The sequence below is a fragment of the Leopardus geoffroyi genome, chromosome C3 (assembly GCF_018350155.1).
Source record: "Leopardus geoffroyi isolate Oge1 chromosome C3, O.geoffroyi_Oge1_pat1.0, whole genome shotgun sequence".
Lineage (NCBI taxonomy): Eukaryota > Metazoa > Chordata > Mammalia > Carnivora > Felidae > Leopardus > Leopardus geoffroyi.
Genome location: NC_059338.1, coordinates 135,269,885 through 135,286,327, shown reverse-complemented (window position 1 = coordinate 135,286,327; position 16,443 = coordinate 135,269,885). Strand labels below are relative to the sequence as shown.

The window sequence follows — 16,443 nt, the reverse complement described above, 5'->3', positions numbered from 1 at the left end:
TCATTTCTTCTGCAAAAGGTTAAAAGTGCCATCGCATAAAGTTTAAAGGAAAAAGAAATACTTGAGGCGCCTGGGTGGCTCAGTCGATTAAGCGTTCGACTTCAGCTCAGGTTATGATCTCATGGTTGGTGAGTTTGAGCCCCACATGGGCTCTGTGCTGACAGCTCAGAGCCTGGAGCCTGCTTTGGATTCTGGGTCTCCCTCTGTCTTTCTCTGCCCCTCCCCCACTAGTGCGTGCGTGCATGCGTGCTCTCTCTCTCTCTCTCTCTCTCTCTCTGTCTCTCTCTCTCTCTCTCTCTGTCTCTCTCTCAAAAATGAATAAGTAAGTATTAAAAAAAGAAATACTTAACCAAAAATGTTAGTTAAGAAATAAATCCATATTAACCAAAAGATGTTTAAAATTAATGGAAAGTTTATATATATGTTTATGTTTATTAACTAAATTAAGCATTGTAGTAAAGCTAGTATTCTAAGATTATCTATGCTTCTGATTTATTACACTAATATTTCATGATTTAGCTGCAACTACAAGAGAATATGAATAGACACAGAGAGCAGCAGTTTCAACATTTTTCCTCTTATGTATGTTAATACACAGTCCTGCCTCATACATATGCATGTATATATGCAATGTACATAGGTATATGTGTGTATGTACATATATATATACATTTGTGTGCTTATATATATATAAATATGTGAAGTTTGAGTTTAGCTTCACAAAGAATGTATATAAAATGTTTTAAAAGTAGAAGACAATTTAAATTACAAATTATCTTTGCCAACTTAGATATAATCACCAAATGTTTGATATTTATTTTTAGAGCAGAAGAATGATTTTCATTCAGTTTTGGACTGGTGAAAGATAGTTTCTTGCATGTGTGGTCATATTCAGTGTTTTAAATACATTTACTAATAATCAGTAAGATTAAAGTAAATGTGGAGAAACTGAGTTATAAAATCACGTTAAAAAGTAATTTACTTGTTTACACAGCACTGGAGAGCATGGAAGGGTATTATTATAGAGACAATGTTTCGGTGGAAGAATTTCAAGCCCAGATAAATGCAGCCTCATTGGAAAAAGTCAAACAATATAACCAGAAACTCAGGTATGTAATTTTTCAGTTTTTTTTTTTTAAAGTAAGAAGGTGTTTGTATTTTAACAAGAGCAGAGCAATAGAGGTCTTGACATACTCGTTATTAAATGATTGATGATGATACTCCTTCTGATATGTCTTTTTATTTAAGGTTTAATATTTCAAATATTCTAACAAGTACACTTTTTGAAAATAAAATCGAAAAACAGTGTTTGAAAATTTTCATGCTATTGTCTTAATTGCTGAAGAAGATCAAAAATTAAATATTTATTAGATCATTAGCAGGGAGGGAAAAAAGCATTGATATTTTATAGTGGTGTCCCCTGGGAGGTTTCAGTGAATTAAGGGCAAATAAAATAGGCTCCTTTATGTACCAATTAAACACCTGGCATCCTGACAGTGAGAGAAGAATGTAGTTAACACAGAAGCTATGTCACAGCATGTACTTGGTATTGGAAAAATATCTACTTTCAAATACATATATTAATGTTTCGATTTTGCTGTTTTCCCCCCTCTAAAAATAGTGTTACTGGCAAAATAACCAATGGCAGGGAAGATTAGTCACAGTAAGTGAAAGGGAAATGTGTTACAATTCAAACTTTAATTTTCAACAAATTATTAGCATATATAACTCGCTCTTACCTGATGAATTATTCTGCGAAGAGATTATCTTTTTAAATTACTTACAGATTACAGCTTTTATTTTTAAGAGAAAAAATACTCTTGTTCTACCTTAAGCCTTAATGATTCAAAAATCATTTTTATATTATATTTTATTTCGTATTACATTATAACTATTATAACATTTTTTGGTTTTGTCCACAATATGGCGAGACTATGAAGATGAATTAATTCCTAAAATTCCTGACAGGAAGAGGTATTCGTTCTCGTCGTATGAACGAAGGGTAGGCTCTTTCACCACAGATGCTTTCCCTTGCTTCCCCTGCCTCACACAATCCCTTTCCGTAGGTTCTTTACTTTTCTTCCGTCACGTTAATCACTTCTGAAGCTCTCAACCTCAAAACCCCCAGTATCTTTTTGACTTCTCATTTTCTCTTCCTTCCTAAAATATAGTTGGAGATCCTGATGAGTCTGACAGAAATGTCTCTTGGACTGCCCCCACTTTACTCTCTCATCTAGGTCACTATTTCTCAAAGACATATAATGTACTGACTCCTTTCACAAGAAAAAACAAACAAAAAAGTTCATCTTAAATTCTTAAATGGTGTGTCCACTGAGTAACACTGCCCGGTCTTGGTCAATCTGACCAATCTCCTGTCTCTAAGACCCCATGTTGTTTTAATCTCAGGATTTTGCTTCCAGATAATAATTTTAAGTTATCTATCTTACTATGTCACTCTTCTTGCTCAAAAGATTTGGTGATTTCTTATTGTCCCCAAAAGGACTCACAACCTCCTTACACTGGCAGTCAAGATCTTTCATGACTTGACCTGAGATTTCTTTTCTCCGCCTGTGCCCCAGCCATGCTGTACTCTCCTTATATCCAATCATGCACCGTAGTCTCCTTGCTCCATGACTTTTCACCATCCACCTAGCATCTGGTCTTCCATCTCCAGCTGCTTATAAAGCTACTATTCCAATGATTCAATGTCCGGCTCTAGTATGCTCTTCTTAATAAAATATTTTTATTTTATTATTGGGCTAGGATGAGGCCTGGGCATTAGACTGTCTAGAAGTCTCCTAGGAGTTTCTGATGTGCAGCTGGAATTGAAAACCAATTCCCTAGATCCCAGAGTTCTGTTTATAAAAAATATTTTATACTCCTTTGTTTCCTTAAGTTTATTTATTTATTTTGAGAGGGGGAGAGAGGTAGGGAGAGAGGGAATCCCAAGCAGGCTCCACATCTTCAGCACGGAGCTCGATGTGGGGCTCGAACCCACGAACCAAGAGATCATGACCTGAGCTGAAACCAAGAGCCAGATGCTCAACTGACTGAGCCCCCAGGTGCCCTAGATTCCAGAGGTCTCAAAGGATGACCCCCAGGCCAGCAATGTCAGTGCCATCTGCAAACTTGTTAAAAAAAAATCTTAGGTAGACCCAGCAGTCTGGGTTATAATAAGCCTTGCAGGTGATTCTCACACACACTCAAATTTCAGAAGCACTGCCCTTGGCTAAATAAATGTCCAACCACTCTGCCAGTCTTTCATTTTACTTTATTTATGACTACTATGGAATTCCGTTTTTCTCCCTGATGATACCGTTATGTGTATAGATCTCTCATCTTTATTTTATGATTAGCTCTTTAAGATGAGGGATACACTGGGGCTCCTGGGCATCTCAGTCGGTTGAGCATCTGGGGCTCAGGTCATGATGTCATCGGTTCGTGAGTTTAAACCTGTTTTGGGCTCTGTGCTGACAGCTTAGAGCCTGGAGCCTGCTTGGGATTCTGTGTCTCCTTCTCTGTCTGCCGCCCCCCTGTGCACTAGTGTTCTGTCTCTCCCTATCTCTCTTTCTTTCTCTCAAAAATAAATAATAAAAAAAAAGGTGAGGGATACATTTATCTTGGTGTTTCCCGTGGTGTCTGTCAAAGTATTTTGCATAAGAAGTTCTCCAAAATGTATGTTGAGTTGCATGAAATTATTTAGATACAACAAGCCAGAGAGAAGTGGGGATGTCACCTAACATTCATGCCCCTGTGGATCTTTGTTTTTTTAACCAGAATTATAATGGATACTCACATATAACAGGTACCTGATGTTTAAGATTTTTTATGAAGATAAACAACATGTGTATTAATGCATGCTATCCTCTTCACATAAAACATTTTCATGTATCTTTTCTAGAGAAAACATTTTCAAAAGCACAAACCCCTCAGGACTAATTGGTGCTCTTGTCAGTAATTAGCTGCTATATATCCTATTTGTTGCATATTAGATTTCCTTTGCACAGGAAGACAATTATTTTCCTCTTTACTTCCAGTAATGCCTTCTCTTCCTGCCTATTTCTTGAATAAGGCTGTTAATTTCTTCCTTAATTTTTCCTGTTACTTTGTAACCATAAATACTCTGAAACTACTCTTGGGCAATCTTTTTTTGGTTTTGGGGGCTACAGACCAGTTGACCATTTCTTTAAAGGGGCTGTTACTATCCTTTGTAGAAAAATAACCCTCAGGTGTCTCTAGTTCATTATAACCCAGCGAGCCTTTTTAACACTTTCACTGAAAACCATATCATTCTTGATGTTACTTTGTTTATTTGCTAATTAGACCTCAGAAAAGGCCTTTTTTTTTTTTACTCCTTAACCTTACAACAAACCAACAAACATAAATAAATGAACTAGTGTTTTTTTTAGAAAGCATTCTTTAGATTACAAGTTTCAGAAACCAAACTCAAACTGGTGTAAACAAAATAATGCATTGGCATATGTAACAGGTATATTCAAGGCATGTGGCGCTGGCTGCGTTAGGCACAGCTAGATCCAAGGATATGGTCTTCAGCGGTGGGGGCGGGGGGGGGGGGCTTTCTTTCCCTGTCTCTTAGTACTTTTTTCCTCTGTGTGGGCTTCATTGTTGTTACACATTTGGGTAAAGATGGTCACTGCAGATCAGCGTTGGAGTCAAAGAAGAGAATGTGTCCACCCCCATTACTCCTCCACAGAGAGTTCCACCAAAAGACCCGAGGAGGCATTCATTGGCCAGACCCAAGTCATGTGCCCATTCTTGGGCAGGCTCAGCATCACAGAAGTCCACACCAATCGGCTGTCACAAAAGGAACAAAGTAAGGATGCTGGACAAGAGGGAATAATGGATTTCATTCTAGTTATAGTCTCTAGAACAACAAAGAACAAGTGCAAAAATTTACTACTTAAAAGATGATGATAGCCATAATACCTACCAATTTTTAAGAACATATTGAGTCAGTCACAACTCTAGGTGAGTTATGTGGATTATTTAACAAAACTGGTAAGTTCCATATTATCATTTCCATTTTAAGGGAAACTTATACAAGTTTACCCAGATAATAAGTAGTAAAATCAAAATTTAAATCACAGACTTTTTTTCTCTAATTTAGAGTCTATACTATTTTTCTGTGTTAGGCTGGCTTAGTGACTGGAGTGAACATAATATGCTGAAAACAAATTCTCTGTTACTAAGTTTTGGTGTCAGGTACTATCAAGTGCCCTCAATCGCTCTGAGTTTGTACCATCAACTGTTCGTTCATTCAGTGTCCATGAAGTTTCCCTTTGCATGAAATTGAAAAAAACAGAAAATGAACAAATGAATCCATAAACAAATTATTGGAGATAGTGAATAGTTCAAGGAAGAACTAAACTATGGCAACTAAAACAAGTTGCCATACTAGGAGGTCGGTCATGTAGAGGAGGTAGTTAGGGATGACTTAATTATTAGGTCGTATTTGAACAGAAGACTGAATCAAAAGGAGACAGCCTTGCCAAAATTGGGGGGAAGGTCTTTCTCAAAACTGTGAACTGATGTACATAAATCATGAGAATTAGCTTATCATGTTTGAGGAAGACAAAGAAAGCCAGGAGGATTCTAGTCATTAAGAAGGGTGATGTTGGGGCGCCTGGGTGGCTCAGTCGGTTAAGCGTCCGACTTCAGCTCAGGTCATGATCTCGCGGTTCGTGAGTTCGAGCCCCGCGTCGGGCTGTGTGCTGACAGCTCAGAGCCTGGAGCCTGTTTCGGGTTCTGTGCCTCCCTCTCTCTCTGACCCTCCCCTGTTCATGCTCTGTCTCTCTCTGTCTCAAAAATAAATAAATGTTAAAAAAAAAATTAAAAAAAAAAAAAAAGAAGGATGATGCATGAGGGTGCCTGGGTGGCTCAGTCAATTAAGCATCCAACCTCAGCTCAGGTCATGGTCTCACAGTTCATCAGTTTGAGCCCCACATCAGACTCTACGCTGAGAGCATGGAGCCTGCTTTGGATCCTCTGTCTCCCCCTGTCTCTGCCCCTTCCCCCATGCTCTTGTGTTCACTCTCTCTCTCTCTCTGTCTCTCAAAAATAAATATTAAAAAAAAGAAGGATGATGTATATTGAGAGATATTTGTAGAGACCTGGTTATGTAGGACTGTAGGCCATTGTAAGGGGTGTAGATTTTATTGTAAGTACAATCCAGGAGTCTTTGGAAAGTTTTTATTTAGTGACTGTTGTCCATTTGTATCTCATATTTCTATTGCAAATAATATCCAAAATGGTTGAAGCTTCCATGAGGTGGTAATTCATTACCAGCAGGCTGCTCTGACCCTTCTTGTTCCAGTTTCTGTAGGAATACAGATCAGCCAATGCACCTGGGGGGTCTTTGCCATATGCGTGATAACCCTGATGCTGGTTGCCTAAAAACACCCTGATTTAGCTGTTACCCCCTATGAACAAGGTAGAGCCAGCAGAAATGTCTAATAGCTGTGTCTAAAATATACCCTCCAATGCCAATGCAGACAAAGTTCTTGACTGATTTCAACCTGATTATTAGGAAATAATATCATGTAATGTCTCCCTGATGTCTTCTATGATTTTCTCAAGCCCACTGAGGCAACTTGTGGAATGGGAGAAGATATTTGCAAATGACATCTGAAAAGGGTTAGTGTACAAAATATTTATAAAAAATGTATGAAAGAATTTATAAAACTCACACCCAAAAAAAGCCCAAATAATCCCCTTAAAAAATGGGAAGACATGAATAGACATTTTTCCAAAGAAGACATCCGGATGGCTAACAGACACATGAAAAGATGCTTAACATTACTCATCATCAGGGAAATACAAATCAAAACCACAATGAGATACCACCTCCCACTAATCAGATGGCTAAAATTAACAACACAAGAAACAACAGGTGTTGGCAAGGATGTGGAGAAAGGGGAAGCCTCTTACACTTTTGTTGAGAAGGCAAACTGATGCAACCACTCTGGAAAACAGTATGGAGGTTCCTCAAAAAGTTTAAAATGGAACTACTCTGAGATTCAGTAATTGCACTACTAGGTATTTATCCAAAGGCTACAAAAATACTGATCCAAAGGGGTACATGCACCCTGATGTAGATAGCATCATTACCAACAATAGCCAAATTATGGAAAGAGCCCAAATGTCCATCGACTGATGAATGGATAAAGTTGTGGTATATGTATTTACAATGGGATATTACTCAGCCATCAGAAAGAAAGAAATCTTGTCATTTGCAATGATGTGGATGGAGCTAGAGAACATTATGCTCAGCTAAGTAAGTCAATCAGAGAAAGACAAGTACCATATGATTTCACTTATATGTAGAATTGAAGAAATAAAGCAAATGAACATGGGGCAGGGGAAGGAGAGACAAACCAAGACTCTTAACTATGGAGAACAAACTGAGGGTTACTGAAGGGGAGGTGGCTGTAAGATGGGTTAAACAGATGACAGATAATAAGGAGAGCACTTACGATGGATGAGCACTGGGTATTGTATGGAAGTGCTGAATCACTAACTTGCACACCTGAAACTAGTATTACACTGTATGTTAACTAACTGGAATTTAAATAAAAATTTGGAGAAGAAAAAAAAAGAAATAAATAATAGCATGTAAAGTGTTTGACTCTGAAATTCTAATCAAGAAATTTAGGAGGAAGGGCAATCTTCCTTCCTACCTTCAACATCCTCATGCTATTTTATTCTCTGTCTTCTACCTCAGGCTTTCCTTTTTATTCCCTCTGGCCATGAGCCATCTTCCCCATTAGCATCATTTTTCCTGCCCTACATAATTGTAATTTATCATTACCAAACCCTTTCATTTTGATGATGATCCTGCTTATTGGCAAAAAATACCACACTGCTTGGTGACCAGTGAGACAAAGTGTAATGTAAATTGAACAATATTTTGTGTATTTAAGTACTCCTTTCAGTTTGAGGGGTCTAGATAATTATTTTTTAAATACTATTTTCAGTATAAAGTCAACAGTAAAATATAACAAAAATAAAAGGAAGCAAGTTGTATATTAGTTATTGAGATCATGTATTATGTTTGTGAAGTGATAGCTTTAGACTGAATTTTTTTAGGGCTTATAATCTTGGATATCTAAATGTAAATTCATCTCTTTAGAGAAATAAGGCAAGAAAAAATTTTAAAGCATATATTCTCTTAAGGTATACCTCTGTGGATAAAGATTTTTCTTTAAAGAAAGCAAGTTTTTTTTTAAAGCCAAAATGTAGTTTATATAACAAGCAGAAGGAAAATGGATATCTTATTTTTGTTGAGAATAAATGCTATGTGAATACCAATCTCAGTGCCATATATTTTGACCAATTTTTTCAACTGAGAAATGCCCGGCCAGAAGTATGTATGTGTTTGTGTATTCCCATGATAGCACCTCCACGAAATGTGTCATTTCTCTCTACCTCTGAGGAAGAAAAATGTCAGTGAATATGTTCTCCTGGCATAAGATAGATATGAAGGGTGGCATGGACTCACTGCCATTTTATGTCTTTAAGTACAGCTATCAAACAGCCTAAGAAAATAGAGAACATTGGGACGTAAGCCTTTACACCCCATCTGTGCTCATAAGGACATACCCTAATTCCTATTTCTTTCTTCCCTCAGAGCCTTCAACCCATAAAACACTATTTCCTAGTCCTTGTTTAGATAGCCAACAGTATATCCAGGCTTGAAATGGAATATTTTGGTTGTTCTATCAATAGAACTGTGGAAGCTACCTTAAATCAACAGGAATATGGATTTAATAAAATTTGAGAGAGACAGTAAGAGAGAGAGGAGGGAGAGCAAGAGAGACAGACAGAGAAAACACTGAATAGAATTTAAATAATGTCTTTGTCCTACAATTGTTTTTCTTTATAAAGCTGCAGCTTCTAGAGTTATTAGGTGATGTGATTTCTTTTTCGATTAAGTGAAAATATTCCAGATGAATATTTATCTCCTCTGTAGCAGTTACATATTTGTTTTTCATTCTGTTCTTCAACCAAATTTCATTTTTTAATATTTTAGATGCAACTATATTTCTGTTTCTCTAAGACAAGCTGTAAACTAGATGTGTATATTCAATTTTTTTCTATTTTCAGATTATGAATACAGTTTCCAGGCTGTAAATTTTGTTTCATATTAGAAGTGATTCTTCAATAGCAGGAGAAAACATCTAAGTCTACAAAAAATTTGAATTCATTTATATGACTTAAGCATTTTCTAGATTCCTTTTCTATATATGATATGTATACAGGATTTAACATGTACAGAATATAAGTTATCCTTAAGTGCCAGATTCTCACACAGTGTAAATCTAAAGAAACTGCTGGATATTTATTCGACAAATCCGGTATGCCCACCAAGTACCAGGGACAGCGCTTCACATTGGGGGAATCATAGTAGACAAGATTGCAGCCTTCCAGGAAAATTTTGCCTGTGGGTTATGATAAACATGAAACAAAAATTTTACTAACAATTTATAGCAATATGTAAAAAACTTTGTAGGGAATATGTAAGGTGCTATGCAAGTGTGTAAGAAGGGAATCAATCTTAATTGGATGGGAAGACGGTTGAAGGTTTCAGGAATGAATGATTTGAGGAAGTGACATTTATGCAGAGATCTGAAGGAGGAGTTGGACTTGCAGTGTTTAGTGGGCAGGAAATGAGAGATAAAGGTGTGCAGAAGGGGTATTTCCTAGCAGAGGGAATAGCATGTGTAAAAATCCTAAAGGGGGAGGCAGAAATTATATAGTGTATGGAGGCTGGAATTCAAGAGGGAGAGGGGTGTGAGACAGTTGTGTGAAAAGAATCCCTTCTGTACTTCTTTCACTAACAGTTCTTCCTCAATTTCTTTTAAGCCAGCTGTCGCCCAGGGCACGCTTCAGCTCAGTTTCCATGTGTTGAAAGAGTATAATTATTTAAGACCCATCTGAAATTTATCTTGCTGCAGGAAGCCTGCAGTTATAGCCTTAGCTGAAATTAATCACTTTCTTTTTTAAAACTTAACAACCTCTTTGATTTCATTTGTTTTATTTTGACTTGAGGGTTATTTACCTGCCTTGCTCAATACATATGAGGGCAACGAGGTCTTAGTTCTCCACTGTGCTTGGTACATAGTAAGCACCGTAAAAATAGTTGAATTGAATTGGAAATCAGGTTAACTGCAATATAATGGTCTTCTATTTTTGTACAATTAGCATTTTATTGAATTTACTCCAGTCTCCAGTCTACTTCTTTTTATATCCAAAAAATGTAGGGCCATTTGAAGGGTACAGATGCTGACTCTGTTGGAGACTTCTCTCAAGAAACTCATCAGCATAGCCAAGGTTCATAAATTTCACATGGGACAAGAACAGATAAGTTGAAATTACAATGACACTTTTGAGAACAACATATCATCTCTTCTTTATTTGAAAAATACTGTAATTCTATTAAACTTTGCCGTCAGTACCTTCTGAGAATGTGATACGGCTGAATATATATTTATGCATGTAGTTTTTAATTTATCTGGACTGTACTTATTCTTGTCTGTATTCAGATGAGTTCATTGTTCTTGAGAAGTTGTAATTACATCTAATTATTTTTATGTTATGTTAAGGGAATTTTTAATGCAATTTTTTGATAAGGGCAGCAAATGAGATTAGAATTAACTATGTGTTTTCACATTTTTATAAGTCCTTCATTGTGATAATATTTATAAAGGATGAATAGATATTTTGGATGACAAGTAGAAGCAGATCATCTTTAAAATCATCTTTTAAAAATATTTTATTATTATTACTATTTAATTTTTTAATTTATTGCCAAGTTAGCTAACATACAGTGTATACAGTGTGCTTTTGGTTTTGGGGGTAGATTCCCGTAATTCATCGCTTACATACAACACCCAGTGCTCATCACAACAAGTGCCCTCCTCAATGCCCATCACCCATTTCCCCCCTTCCCTGCCACCCCATCAACCCTAAGTTTGTTCTCCTCATTCAAGAATCTCTTATGTTACCTCTCTCTCTGTTTGAAACTATTTTTTCCCCTTCCCTTCCCCCATGGTCCTCCAAAATCTTTGAAGAGAATTCTCTCTATCTCAAAGTTAAAAAAAAAAAAGAAAAAGGAAAAGCTATTGTTTTCATCAAAGCAAAGGGAAGATCAAAGTTCCTTTTCCTTTTGCTCAGAATTTCCTTCGGAATAAGTGAGAGTTGAAAGTGTCGCAAAGAAAATCAGCGTTCCCTGAAGAATCAGTTAGGGAAATATACTCTGTGAGGAAAAATTTGTCAGTGCTTATGGAAGCAAGATTGATTTTTATTTTTAACCCTGCTGACATTTCTAGCTCATCACAAAGACAGTCTAAAAATTATATTCAAGGCATTCTAGTCAAGCTCTTTCAGTGATTTGTTTCCTATTGCTTTTGTTCAGTTCCTTTTTGCTGACATTTCATACTTCTTTTGCTTGGTGGATGTACCATAAGGTGGTGAATGATTGAGTGTAAGTTACCCATTCAAAGCTTTGTCCCTACAGCAGTCAGGACATTTAGTGTGGGCCTAGAGCTTTTCATTCAGAAGACATAATCATGACTTAAAAGGAATTAATGTGGATTTAAGGAGATCATGATTTGTGTGAAGAATAGAACATTATGTTTATAAAATTAGCTGTCTAGTTATATGGACCACCCAACTTCAACTGAGGGCAAAATTCTACCTTCTATAGAATTTTATCTTCTATAGTTTGTGACATTCCGTTGGTCATTCAGGAAGAAAACCGAATATATTTTTGCTTGGTTTTTGCTAATTTCAGCCAGAATGACTCTAATTTACTAAATTGCTTTGGCCATTTCCTATCCATCTTTCCTGGCACACCTCAAAATTCACCCCTGCAAGAGGTCTTCCCACCTCCCCTGAGTTAGTTAACATTTATCACATCATGCATTATGTATCTGTTTCTCCTTTTCACTTTGTCTTTTTCTTTTATCATTGCTGATAAGGTACCTATTAATAGATGACTAACAAGTGTTTGTATGTGTGAAAATTTGGGGCAACCAAATCAGGACGCAGAATATAAATGGTGGTGGGTTCCTTACTGACATCATGATGACTTCAACAGAATATTTGGAGAATGGCATGGACTGTAATGTCGGTGTTGAACGGGTCTTCCTAGCCACTCCCATTCTGTTTTGAGAATATTCTTAATGGTTCAGTAGTATTTATCGTGCACTTATACGCAAGTGCAGGAATGTGTATAGCATTAAGAATACAGAGATAAACCAGACAGTATGCTCTTGAGAATCTGAAAGGAGAGGAAGAGTGAATGTGGTAAATAGGCTATTTTGAAATACCCTACTAAAACCATGGGGGAGGGAACAGGATGCCCAGAAACACAGACTAGGAGCACGTAGAAGAGACTAAGGAGCTCAGGATGGGGTGGTTCTGACACAGGACGGCTCCTGAGCCAGGTGAAGGAGGGGAGGGAACCTTTCTCAGTGAGAGGGACCATTATGAACAGAGACATTGCAGAACCATAATGGGGCAATACAGCAGGCAAGGCTGAAAAGAGACAGGAGGCGTGGTCAGGAGGGGGACCAGAGATGCCAGCTGAAGAGCTTAAGCTTAAGCATGTAATTGGGATGCTTGTGAGTTCTAAGCAGCACAGGGGGGAGCCACTGAGGGGTTGCATTTGAAACTGAGCACCACTGCATTTGGTGGTACCATTGAAGATAAATTAGGGGTGAGAATAAGATTAGAATCAGAAAGCTTGATTAGAAAGCTACTAAAATAGTTCTGGCAAATGATATTAACCCTAAGAAGATAAAAATGGAGATGGAGAGGAAGGCATAGATTTTAGAAATATGTGGAAAGTAAGTAAAAGGTTTTCCTCACCGAATACATATAGGGGGGTTGGAGATACACTGGATTGGACACCTGGATCATTAGTTGATATAGTGAGGAAACGAGGAGAAGCTTCTTCAGGATTGAAAGTGGCAACATACTAAATTGATTTGGATTTCATATGGAGGATTGACATTCAAGAAGCTCTCTATCCACTAGGCTGGAGGCACTCACAAAGAAGTAAATAGTTAAAAGCAAACTAATGCTTGAGATTTCCCAGGTGATAGTACCATACATACATTGAACTGCTCAAAGTCAAACAACTGGCAATGAGGGGCAAAGGCTCAAACTAGATATTTCCAGCTCCAAAGAGTATGCTTTTGTTACAGTGCTCCATTGATTCTCCGAGGTAGCAAATGATCTCAGTATTAATGTGTGTGGCTTCAGGAAATGATTTAATGCGAGTTTAATTACTTACAATTAAAGAGTTAAGTACAACACAAACATGTGAAATCTTCTTTGAAAAAAAAAAGGGGAGAATTTTGAAGTGACAAGGAGCATTCTGGTTTGTTTTCTCTGCAAAGGGATGTGTCCATAGCTGTAGGACTAGAAAAGAAGATATGACAAAGACCAGAAGGGAAGAAAAAGGCAAAAGGGACTAAAATAGTTGAATCTTATTGCTACTTGAAAACGAAAGGAAGTATCTCTAGAGAATCAAACTCACTAATGTAGTTTTGCCCTTGTAATGAATGCACCTTGTCAAATATTACATACTGTCAAGGAAGGAGAATTCATCTGCATGCATACATTTTAAAAGCCATAAAAATGCATTATCAGCCATGTTCTTTGCATCAAATTCCAAAGTAAAGTATTGAAATATATATTATGTAATATTATATTTAAGAATATATAATTAAAATTATATAATTATAATAATGATACATTGTAATTAAAGATAAAATATTTTAGTAGAATAATACTAACTTAGGATATTTTCATTTGTCTATTCAGATTAAGACTAGTTATGCAAAATTAAACGCCTATAGTTTTGTTCCTTTCATAGCATATTTCATACAATTGTGTATACATTAATAAGTTAGCAGCTTCTTAGATATACTTCAGTTTGTATAAACTTTGAACTTCACCTACTTGCGATATCACTGAACTCAGATATAAAATTAGACACATTCAGAAAACACAATGGAAGTCTTACGATCTAATGTCTTTAGATCTAATGACATTCATTGCATTTCCTATAAGCCAAATGAGAAAAAAACAAATATTCTTTAAAAAAATTTTTTTTAAATCTTTATCTTTGAGAGAGACAGAAAGAGAGACCAAGTACGAGTGGGGGAGGAACAGGAAGAGAGAGGGAAACACAGAATCCAAAGCAGGGTCCAGACTCTGAGCTGTCAGCACAGAGCCCGACATGAGGCTGAAACTCACAAACCATGAGTTCATGACCTGAGCCAAAGTCAGACGCTTAACCAACTGAGCCACCCAGGTGCCCCAGAAATATTTTTTAATGTTTATTTATTTATTTTGTGCATGTGAGGAGCAGAGAGAGGGGGAGAGAAAGAATCCCAAGTAGGCTCTGTGCTGTCAGTGCAGAGTCTAACTCGGGGCTTGATCTCATGAACCATGAGATCATGTCCTGAGCCAAAATCAAGAGTTGGACACTTAACCGACTGAGCCATGCAGGCATCCCAAAAACAGAAATATTCTTAATAGACTAAGTGACACTTGGGCCATAGGACAAAGAATTTTGGTTAGTTTAAGTAAATATGGAGTTTCTGCACTAATATGAATAAGAAGAAACAGAGGGCTACTGATCTTGGAATTGTCTTTTTCATTAATATACCAGAAGATGGAGAGTCAGTTAAACCTGGATTCCAATCCTCCCTCTTCCCTTGACTAGTTGTATGACTTACAGCAAATTCTTTTTTTTTTTTTTTTAATTTTTTTTTTTTCAACGTTTATTTATTTTTGGGACAGAGAGAGACAGAGCATGAACGGGGGAGGGGCAGAGAGAGAGGGAGACACAGAATCGGAAACAGGCTCCAGGCTCTGAGCCATCAGCCCAGAGCCCGACGCGGGGCTCGAACTCACGGACCGCGAGATCGTGACCTGGCTGAAGTCGGACGCTTAACCGACTGCGCCACCCAGGCGCCCCTTACAGCAAATTCTTAATAACTCTGAGCCTTGATTTCCTTCTTTATCCACTGGAGATAGTGATGCTTCATCAGCTGTTGTATTACCTGAGAGGAGGTTTGTACAGTCTTCATTATTTGCTTAATGTAAAGAGTAACAAATATCATATCTGTAGGAAACCCATTGGTTTCTCCAAGGTCCTCTTGTGTTGGGGCAGCTGACCTTACCGCCCAATGTGGGAGGAAGGAAACTGTCTCCCAATAAGACAGAGGGAACTTGCCTAAAATAGCTATGCACAATGGAGCCAGAAGAGCCTTATTTGTGCACAGAATACTCATGAGAATAAATCAGATAACTGTATTCGATTTCACCCCAGAAAACTAAGAGGATAAGAGGCAATGGTGGAAGACTATCCAGAAGGATGTATAGCCTCTGCTGTGCTTCCAGTCCTGGATTGAACCCAAAGGCAGAAAAGATGGCTGCCCAGTTCTGGTGTGGACAAGATGGCAGAACACTTCTAAACACCTTCAATGATAGTACTAGAAGCAGGAACTTTTTATACACTGCGTAATTAAAAACTAAATGGAAAGTATGGCATTCAGCTCTGCCTTACTACAATCTTGAATGCTACCAGATTCTTTAGGCAAGTAGTGAAGGCTTGCTGGTAAAGCCATTCTTGTTATTCTGCAATCAAAAATAAAATTTATGAGTGAAATTGTGATTCCCCATATTCAATGTCTTTATGTATACTTTGAACAACACTGCATATACTGATACTTAAAGCTTTTAATGTGAGAAATGAGCTAGTTTCTTGCTTAGTAACTAATCTAGGTTGGAATGTCAGTGTAGTTTGCAGGGGAAGATGTACACCTAAACTCTTTCTTTGCCTGTTTTAATACTCACACAGTAGAAGAAAACCAATCTCGCAGATATATGCTGATGGAAAGAGAAGACAAGATTTAAGAGGAATTTCTTAACAAAAATCCAATGAAATTGTATTGTCTGTATCATCTATAAATTATGGATAAATATTACCAATTTTATTTTTCTGATTTAATGTTAAACCATCATTTTGATTAATAATTATAATAACCATAGAGATGACAAGTTTTTAATAAAAACAAATTCCTGCATTTGTTTTCAATTTTTATACACTTTTGGTTCATAGTTGACAACCTAACCTTCAAATGGCACTTATTGCTGTGTGGCCATACTGTGCATGACTGTTTTGTGACTCACAGCACATGTGACTTACTGCACTGGTCTGTAACCTAGTCAATATAACAAATGCTCTTGAATGCTTTGGGTATTGAGACAATGTAAATTGTTATACAATTTCTAAATTTTTGCTGACAGATTCTTAAGTCTGCAGACCACATTTTGAGTGGCACTGAGCTAGAGTACATAGGCTGGGATTTAAAATAATTACTAGTGTAGGATATAGCTTTTGCC

General features: G+C 37.1%; 1 protein-coding gene across 5 annotated transcripts in view; it reads left to right on the top strand.

Annotated features, from left to right (window-relative positions):
* PREX2 (phosphatidylinositol-3,4,5-trisphosphate dependent Rac exchange factor 2) overlaps window positions 1-16,443 on the top strand; it is a 294,292-nt gene that overhangs the window by 217,213 nt on the left and 60,636 nt on the right. For 4 of the 5 annotated variants that reach the window (XM_045454996.1, XM_045454997.1, XM_045455000.1 and 1 more), the window contains one exon: window positions 995-1,109. In XM_045454996.1, coding sequence (XP_045310952.1) covers window positions 995-1,109 — 115 coding nt within the window. Of the gene's footprint in view, window positions 1-994; window positions 1,110-4,714; window positions 4,914-16,443 lie in introns of those variants that run through there. The other variant, XM_045454999.1, reaches the window with a different exon arrangement.